This window comes from Halyomorpha halys, unplaced genomic scaffold (genome assembly GCF_000696795.3).
Source record: "Halyomorpha halys isolate HHAL.00 unplaced genomic scaffold, Hhal_1.1 Scaffold60.1, whole genome shotgun sequence".
NCBI classification, from domain to species: Eukaryota; Metazoa; Arthropoda; class Insecta; order Hemiptera; family Pentatomidae; genus Halyomorpha; species Halyomorpha halys.
The window spans coordinates 381,591-392,033 of NW_027112396.1; the positions used below are offsets into that span (position 1 = coordinate 381,591).

Genomic DNA, 10,443 nt, shown 5'->3' on the forward strand with positions numbered 1-10,443 from the left:
AATAGTCATGTACATCAGTCTTTTGTAATGGATTGGCATATATATATATATATGTTTTACTCCTCTTGCGGTAAATAATACAGTTTTTTTTATTTTAATAGCATGAAATCTAACGCTATAAACTAATTTCCTATACTATATACATAAAGGTAAGCTTATTTTTTTCCCTCATTAAATTTATTATTTAGTACAATATGGGTTTAGGCAAACCATTGTTTAACTACCGAAATTTCGAATTTAACGTGTATAACTATAACGTATGGCCAGAGGTAACTATAAATAAATCTATAATATGCTTCTCTATTATTACAATAACGTTCATTGTTACTATAGGAGGAAGATAGTTGATCGTATGAAGTATATTGTAGAAAGATAGTCCGGGTGACGATTAATAAGATATCAAAATAGTATAAGAAAACTATTTATTGTTAACTAAGATTTTGATAGCTTTATTGACCGCTACCCGAACTATCTCTCTACAAGTTCATTGTTACTGTTTTCATCTTCGATTCCCACTCCGCCTCCAGCTCTAAATTATTCAGTCTGAATTTGTAATGCCTGTTATTTAGGGAGTTTACTTCCTTCAAACAATGTTAAACAAGCTTTCCATCGATCAATATAACAAATTATAGAAGAAGTTGATTTTTGCTTTATTTTGTTGTTTTATACCCCCTATTTTACGAAGTTTATCGTTTTCACTGCAAGGTTTTGCATATTTTGGTTGTTTTTTTTTCGGTCATTCAAATCCTCAGCTAATTGTACGGTTTCAATCATTGTTTTCTGATTTTTTGGGAATTTAATTACCAAGTCAAAAACATCAGATTTTATTCTTTAACTGCAGTTAAACAATAAAATCTAAAAAAAAAAAGAAGTTTTTGAAAAAAAGTTCAAAAATTAATAATTTCCTATAAAAACGTTTAAGACGGAGATAAAAACGAATATTACGTGCTTTTTCCTAGAACAGATTTTGTTGACCAACTCACTTGAGCCTTATTATTCGTTTAATCGACTTTGTAATATTTTTTTATTATTCTTCTAAATGAGACAGATCGTTTAATATTTAATCACCATGAAAGAAATGTAAGCCCTCGGAGCTACGCACCAAAAATGTTTAATTTTGTTCATAATTTCTTTCTTTTTTACCAGAGAAATAAGGGATTTCAGTAGCTTTAAACATTCCCATGGCGTCTGGAAACATTTTGAAAAAAAACATTTCAAAAGTTTATTGTGTAAACATTGGAACCATTACCTTATATATACCTATATTTCAAGAGGTTATGTTTATATTCTTACATGAAGTCCTCCCTGGTCTTGTGACGAACAGGATACCTCGGGAGGGGACGCTGCTCCTCCTCGGCCACCAGGGTCTCGATGCTGAGGGAGGACTTGGTCCTGCTCTCTGGCGGGCTCGGGCTGCGTCCTCTGTAATCCCATTCCTAGCGGGGGGAAGTAGAAAATAATTCTCCAAGAAGATGGTCAGGCTACAGTTACTGATAAGACAAGTTCACGGTATTCTCATGCAAAACAAAGACATTTACGATACATTATTACACACATAGATATTCTCAAGTACAAGAGAGACAAAGACAAGGACAGTACCTGGGTGAGGAAGCTCCTTACCGGCCTGATGGGCGGGAGTAGTGCGGCCTCTGTCGCCGGCCTGAAGAACAGATCTGCGATGTCTGTCCCCGTCAGCCTCCCGAGCATGATCCCACCCAGCCGATCTCCTCGTCCATCCTCCACCTCCAGGAATAAAGAAGATATTAGTAAGGTACAAGCAGGAGGTGAGGTCACTTTGTCTTGGCTTGTTAGGGAAGAGGACTGGGAGTGGTCTTCCTCAGCTTGCCGAGGTGCACCCTGGATCAGGTGCATTGTATATAAGTAACATTAGCGCACCTGTCGGCAAATTGTAAAAAACAAGTCTCCAGCGATCGGTGTGAGAAGAGGCTGACGAGAGAGAATAGAGCTATTTTTGTTAAAAAGTTGACAAAGTGGATTTATAGATTTAAGATTATTGGAGAAGTTTGTCGGAGGTGTGCGGTCAGCAAAGAACAACATAAATAAATAAAACCATATTTATTTATTTTATGCCGACGTTTTGAGCTTAGTTTCAGGTCTTCATCAGGGGTTATGGCGTAGAAGGTAGGCCTGCAATTACGCTTGCCCCTGAGTTGCAGGCCTACCTTCTACGCCAAAACCCCTGATGAAGACCTGAAACTCAGGTCGAAACGTTGGCATAAAATAAATAAATATGGTTTTGTTGGAGTTTCAGGCCTACCTTCTACGCCGTAACCCCTGATGAAGACCTGAAACTCAGGTCGAAACGTCGGCATAAAATAAATAAATATGGTTTTATTTATTTATGTTGTTCTTTGCTGACCGCACCACCCGACAAACTTCTCCAATCATTAATTTACGGTCAACTATCTACACCTCATTATAGATTTTAGACATCGTGGGCCACGAAGAGAAAGAATATTATCGTTATAATTATTTAACTGATATTTAGGTGTTAATGGATAAAAAGGTTGTTATATTATATTATTGTTCCGTTGTTTTTTCAAATTTTTAGAAGTACCCTGAAGAAGGAAGATTCTAAAACGTTGGTTTGTTGTGTAAATATTTAAAAAAAAAAAAATTTGGACATGAGAAAATCACTAAACATTTATATGAAAACACTTATACAATATCTTTTTTTTTTTTTTTTTTTTTAATAATTTATTTATTGATATTTAATTGTATGTAACTGTAATTTGCTGTAGCAGACATAGTAACATGTGGAGAATCTACCCACTGTATAGAACTCCAATAACATTTCTAGAAAAGAAGATCTCGAGCCCATCTTCTTTTCAGACGCCTAGAAGGATTATTAGGTAATGAAGGAGAAACCAGGTTAGAAACAAGAGGATTTGGGTGGTTGAGAAGTTTATTATGGAAGGAACGGTATCTGGTTCTGGCCAAATCGCCAACATATGGAATATTGAGGTCCTGATGGATGACTTGATTTGTGACAAAGTAAGGAGCATTAAGGATTTTACGAAGGATTTTAGACCGTAAGGATTGGATTCTGGAGGAATTTGATGGTTTAGTGGAGCCCCAAAGCTCAACTCCGTATGTCCAGATAGGCCTTATAATAGTCATGTACATCAGTCTTTTGTAATGGATTGGCAATTAAGACCTTTTGTCTAGTAAATGTTGCAATAGTCGGAATCTACGAGCAGTTTCTTGTCTTTTTAGTCTTTATACAATATCAATTTAATTATTAGTTTACTTATAGGTGTTAGCTTCTCCACAACTGCATGATGCTGTGTCGGAGCTGTTGTATTTTTTGTTAATACAGTTGTAAATTTTAATAAATAAAGATTTTTAAAAAAAACTGGACAAAATATCTTTTGTAGATTTGTCCATATTAAGGGAGATTTTAAGCGGATAGATAACATGAAGTTTTGTTTTGGTAAAGTCATGAATAATTCCCATGTAGTATGTAGATTTTTATATTAGCCCCTAACTGGGTTACAGATTGTCCATTTCCATATTAATTACCTTGAGGTCTCTTACAGAGTTGTGATGTGAAATTCTCTCTCTTCAAATCAGTGTATTCAGCCATGATAATTACAATGTGATAAAATTCACTTCTTATTTATAAAAAATATGTATATCAAATTAAATCCTCCTTTAAAATTATATAAATAATTAAGATTTTATTAAATAATTGCAATATAAAAATAGTTTTGCACTGAACTCAACAAAATGTAAAAAGAAGGCACTTTGGTAAATAGTTCTGACTGTCATGTTCCCAAGTTTCTATAAATGCACATCATGGATTTATAGAAAAAAAGCAGTATCCCAGGTAAAATGTTAAGTAAAAAGTTTTGTTAGGGATCGTATTTTAGTAATCATACTCTACTTTAAATGATGCTATATTGGAGTTTCTAGTGTTGCAGGTAGTTACAAAGATATAAAGCTCCCAATAAAAAATTATTTTTTTAATGTATTGAAACAGTCGCCAATTTTATCCCCTCTCTCCCAGACTCGTCAATTTTGACTATTAACTAAACAAAGTAATAAAAAATGGCAGTGAAATAACTGTCTTCTCCTCTTGGGCTCGTGGACTATAAGGACACAATTCTAATTTGTTTTAATTGTCTGCATCCAAGGATGCAAAAAAGAATTAAAATATTGATTTTATTAAATTTATTTGATCTACATTTTGTTTTTTTGTAGATAATTTCCAGCGTAGAATTGTAATCAGCGTTAGAGGATTTGTACGTTTGAACTAACAATATCCTGGAATGAAAGGTCCTGGAAAACAATTCAAGGATAAAGACAACGCCCCTAACGGTACCAGTGTCCTTAAGACCTCCTAGCTCTTTCAGGATCAAAATATTCTTCTAATGATGGCAAATTTAAAGAAGTACTGAATTAACTTTTTGCTTAAATTAAATACATTGTATCCAATTTAAGTCTCAAAACACTCTTTATTCCTTTAAAAGTCCAACGTTTCGGCCATCCTCAAGGACAGTCGAATTTAAAAAAAAAAAAAAATGTATACTCACATCAATAATTTAAAATCTTTTGGCAGGCTATTCTGCCCAAGTCACCAATTTCAGTGAAAATTACTCTATTCCTTCAGTCTTCACTTTAATATTAAAATTTTTAATTACAATCAATTTAACAATATTATGCATTGTTATCAAAGTATAATAGTACATATTAGTTTGTTAATGAGGTGTAGATAGTTGATCGTAGATTCATAATTGGAGAAAATTGTTGGGTGAGGGGGGGAGGGGTGTGATAAGCAAAAAATCATTTATTTATGCCGACGCTTCGACCTGAGTTTGAGGTCTTCATCAGGGAGCTTATAGCAAAGAGGTCCTAGCTAACACTCAACACAGTCCCTGATGAAGAAATAAAACTCTGGTCGAAACGTCGTTATGAACAAATAATTATTTTCTTATTTATATTCTTTTACTTTAATCATAAACATTGTACTGTCAAATATCGGCTCTCTCTTCTTGACCGACATTACAAGTACTTGTATTGTGAGGAACGTCCTCAACCGATTATCTTGGAGTCGAAATAAAAAAAGGGAGCATTCTATTATGGGCGGACCCATCGGAGGGGGGGACTGTTGGGAGAAGCTGCTCCCCCTAGAAGTTAAAAAAAAATATTAAATTAACAATTTTTTTTTCAGGCAAATACTAATTGTAATAACTGATAAAGGATTGTTATAATTATATATAATGTTTTTAAAATTTTGGTTTCATTCCCCTTTTCCGCGCTTAAAGGTCAGAACCAGGGCCCTGTTTTATAATAAAGTACAAACTAATACTATTGATCTTGTAGTTTATATTTGGTACAATTTCACGATCTTATACAATTCTGCCAGATAACTTTTTTACCTTCAAACTTCTGTAATATTAGTAATAGTCGTCACTATCATGAAACAAAATGTATTAGAGCTTGTACTTGTAGTTTGTGGAATAATACTATTGGCTTTCATTATGAAACAGGCCCCTGATTGATTACGACTGCCACCTCTCAAGATACTCAAATATATCTAAAAAATTATAACTATTTTTTCTCATTTCACTAATTCAGATTGACCTAGAAATGTCCTATTAGTTTCATTGGTGTCGGATAAATTTGAAGTTGATAGGTTGAGTTAGCTCTGTGCTATGAGCAATTGATTGATTTTCGGAATTACTGATCATGAAGTTGTGAAAAATCTCTGCGAAGGAAGAAGGCTGTGTTCAATTTCAATTTCAGCTCATCAAGAAGACCGAAAATAATCAAATCATATATGAAAAGGGATCTGTTTGAAGACTTCTGTTATTAGCAATGGTACAGTATAGTGTAATAACCTGCTTTCATGGAATCTGCCAACTCTATGGAAACCCATTCAATTTTCTTTTGGAGGAAGGAGTATAATGGAGAGGGGGTACGCTTCCAGAGCTAGTGACGCTAAAAGGAGGGGTCTATTCCTTTCGTAGGCGTGGCATCAGGTACGCCATATTTGAAAGTTATGAGAAGCTGTTCCATACCGTATGTCAGAAATGGCAAGGTAGAGAGATTTTTAAAAAATAGTTGAAAATTACTCAAACGTGCTCACATTTTGTTTTTTATATTGGTTTTTTATTTACTATTCATTCTTTGTCACTTATTTGTTGTAAACATTAAAAATGAATAATGTAATTGTTATTACTTTATTTTATTATAAAGGACTTTCTATTAACCATCCCTATGGTCTATTATATTGAAAACAATTATTCATTTGAATCAAACTTTATATTTTAATGTTACCTTAAAATAAATTTTTATTAACTGTTCCAATAAATCAATTATTGAAAAATTGATCAAGTTAGTCCATGAATTTCTCGATAACAGCTCAATGGATTTTCATTATGGATATATCTAATTATTGAAAATAACATCTATTATCTGTACCTTTGCGATTAAACAAAGCGTTTTATAGATAATTGCATTAATGTGTGAAATTCTTATTTTGACTCCAACGTACAGTTCGCTTAAAGGGGCGTGGCCTAATCCCCACCCCTTAGCGTCATTTTTGCTTAGAAGGAGAATAGGCTTGTCCCATATTATTTTTTTAAATAATTCAAAAAAACTGCATTAAAATAATTAATTTAGATTGTAAAAAATTCTGTAAAATTTATAGTTAATTTCTACAAAATTACTCAATGCCTAAACCCATATGAACTCTGACCGAGGATATCGAAAATAGTTCTGGAAAAAGGCAGTACTCAGAAATATACTACAATAATTTCTGTGGAAATAATTTATTTTAACCACTCAAACCCCCTAGTTTCTAATCTTGCATCCTCTTCCATTCCTGACAATCCTCCGAGGCGCCTGAAAAGAAGATGGGCACGAGACCAGCTAATGTAAAATGTCATTAAAGTGCTACCAATGGGTAGTTTCTCTACACGCCTGTAACACTCCAATTTAACTTAGATCAGATTTACTAAATGTACAGTTGTAAATAGGAATAAATAAATATTACAAAAAAAAAAGTATTTATTTAATTTATTTTAACAGGAGTTATAAAACAGGAACATAAGTGAGAGCTTTGACCAAATATAATCTCTTCATTGCCTTATTTGGTTGAAAAATTGAATCTCATCATGATCTTTAACAAGGGTCCTTATAATGTGAATATGGCAGTTGGTGAAAGTTGTCTTCTTGCAGAAGTGGCTGGGGTATTGAGTTGCCAAAGGTCACAAGTTCAGAACTTAAGCCTGACTCAAATATCTCTAATGTATTATATAACTTTACAACTCTATTACGTAACATAATATATGTTTATGTCACTTCCATATTTATTGTACAAGGTATTTTTTTAAATAATTTTTTCTAGGGATGGAGTAAGAAAATGCGAGAGAAGTCAACTAATGATTGTGACAAGATTGCAGACATGAAGACAATGATGATTGGACATCCAGTGCCTGTCATACTGCCCACATTCCTGTCCATTATCCCATGAAGCTTAATGCCCATGTGCCAATAAGATGGCCTCATTTTCTTTTATAATCTCGGCATCTAACCATTGACTAAAATAATCATTAAAGTTCCCTTTAGTAATCAATTAACTGCAGTACATATATTTCTCCAATAATGTACAGCGGAGTTGTTAGTCGCACCAAAAGAATTGTAAGCCAAGATGAATTGAACCAATGATTGAAGGAAGAACCAACATTTGTTTGTTGTTATCTATTATAAACAAGTCCTGGATTGATAAGCAGAAAAAAACTGTAAAATATGCCATATAATAAAATGTGTATTTTATGACCTGCCGTACCGCTCAAATTGGACTCTTTGCTAAATGTTCAGGATTTCCCTGGTAGCTTATAGTACAAGAGCCGTAAAGAAAAAAAAGGCAGTTATCTCACCCCAATTTTTGATTACTTTAATGAAAACTAGGTATAATTACTAGTCAAAATTGATGAGTCTGCCAAGTATAGGTAGGAAGAATAAAAAATGGCGGCTGTTTAAAAGCCTTTAAAAAACACTAATTTTTCATTCGGAGCTCTTAAAAACTATTTATCTTAAAAACTACCAACAGCAATAGAAAATCTAAGAGAACATTATTTAAAGAAGAGTAAATTTTCTGAAATATTAGCCCTAAAAGGGCTATTTACGACCATTAGTTCTCGAGATATAGCATTTAAAAAGCATAATTTCTTGAAAATCTACAGAAAGATTGGTAGTTAGTTAATTTATTTTGAGAATTCTATATCTCAGGAACTATGTAACGTCTGTACATCTGTATGTCTATTTGCACTCAAATTAAAGCTAGTTTAATGGACTATAAAGAAGTTTATGAACTTTAAGTTATAGTTGTTCGGACAATAAGTTTGATTTATGAAAAACTTCATTTCAGAAACCATTGGACGTACAGATGTCTGCCAGCACTCAAATTAAAGCTAGTTATATTTACTAAAAAATAGTTAATTATATTTATCTTTGTAGGAGCAGTAGTTTGTATGATATTTGACAAAATAAACACAATATTAATTCCTAGTTGTTCGTATAAAAGGTTGGATCTTTGAAAAAATATATCTCTAGACCCATAAGACGCACATATGTCTGCCAACACTCAAAATAAAGCAAATTTAACTTACTATAAAGTAGTTTATGATACTTATCTTCGTAGGGGTAGTAGTTTTATTGATATTCACATATGAATATGAATTTGGCAAATGAAAATTTGTCCGAACAACTATAAATCAATAAAATTTAGCAAATTTCATGTAAGCTATTACTCCTACGAAGATAAACATCATAAACAATTTTATAGCTCATTAAACTAGCTTTAATTTGAGTGCTAATAGACATCTGTACGTCAAATGGTTTTTGAGATATAAATTTTTCAAAATAAATTCCCTAACTACTGATCTTTCAGTACATCCCATACAACATTTTTATGAAATGTTGCTTTTTAAAAAGCTATATCTCAAAAACTATTGGACGTAAATAGCTCTATTAGGGCTCATATTTTAGCAAATTTCCTCTACTTTAAATGATGTCCTCTTAGGTTTTCTTGTGTTGTTCCTAATTTTTAAGATATAGAGCTCCGAATGAAAAATTAATTTTTTTATCGCTTTGAAACAGCCATTTTTTATTCCCCCTACCTACACTTGGCAGACTCATGAATTTTGATTATTAATTATACCTAGTTTTCATTAAACTACTAAAAAATTGGGGTGAGATAACTGCCTTTTTTCTCCTCTTGGGCTCTTGTACTATTATAGGCTGCTCCGATTTCTCCAGTAAAAAAATTTTTTTAATCTACATTACCACCATTCAGATTTAATGGCGTTATAAGGGCGAAATATTGGTTTAAAATAAAGAAAAAATTTTAAAATGTTTTATTTCATGTCTCCGGTTTAATTTGTTTAATTAAATCCGATTTTTGCCCTTTGGTGCAGTTTACAGAGCCCTTAACCACCTTCAAGTTTCCTGCAGATTGATTGAGTTGTTTAGAAATTATTTCTATTTTTTTTTCCATATATTTTTATTATACAATATTATTTACGATAATAAACTAAATAGATATAATAACCAATTAATTCAATCATTAATCCAATATATAAATAGCTAAATATATTAATTTATAAAAAACCTTCAATTGTGTCGAAGCCACCTCAAATTGACTATGTATTTTTGTTGGAAAGCTTCAAAAGGACAAAACAACCAGCTGGTTCGGATATAAACATTCATTTGTTTAATTTAACATTTGAAAAACTTAAACTAAAATAAACAAATAAAACAACCAATAAAGTAAAATAAATTGGCCTCTTAGATAAAAAGAAAATTAGATAAATAAATTAAGAAAACAAAAGAGACAAATTTACAAGCAATAGACATATAAAATAAATACTGCTCGACGAAAGTTTGATTCACTCCGATAGGTCAGGGGAAGATATTTTGTGGAGGTGTGTCTAATACACTAAATACACCGCTGCAATTTTAAACTGGTTCAAAGTTGATGTAGTGGCTCACAAGCAATCGAAATGTCCCAAAAGCCAATATGGCCACATAGGCACTTATTGATGGCAGACAGGGTCTAGTCATTTCAATGAATTGTGCGAGCCGATTAATTAACAACAATTCATATTGCACTTAGAAACGCAGAAAAGGTCTGATTCCGGACTTTAATATCGACTAGAACACTCAAAAAGTCTAATAAAATAACGTAAACCGCAGTCAGGGCTGGTTATAAACTATAATGGCCACAATTAGCCGGAACTGATTTAAAAACGAAGATGGTCGACGTGTTGCTAGACGACGCCTAAGCGACGGTTATCAACACTTAGCAACTGTCTCTATTACTTAATTATAACACACAAATATAAATACATATTTTTCTTACCAGAAAACTAAATTCCAATTAAAATAATATATATAAAAATAAATGTAATTAAT

The 10,443-nt window shown here is 32.5% G+C and overlaps 1 protein-coding gene across 2 annotated transcripts in view; it reads right to left on the minus strand.

Annotated features, from left to right (window-relative positions):
• LOC106692555 (probable E3 ubiquitin-protein ligase HECTD2) overlaps positions 1-10,443 on the minus strand; it is a 124,901-nt gene that overhangs the window by 48,099 nt on the left and 66,359 nt on the right. The window contains exons 4-5 of one of the 2 annotated variants that reach the window (XM_024359870.2): positions 1,600-1,743; positions 1,294-1,436 (exon numbers count right to left, since the gene is read on the minus strand). In XM_024359870.2, the coding sequence (XP_024215638.1) occupies positions 1,294-1,436; positions 1,600-1,743 (287 nt within the window). The remainder of the gene's footprint in view (positions 1-1,293; positions 1,437-1,599; positions 1,744-10,443) is intronic. The other variant, XM_067050270.1, reaches the window with a different exon arrangement.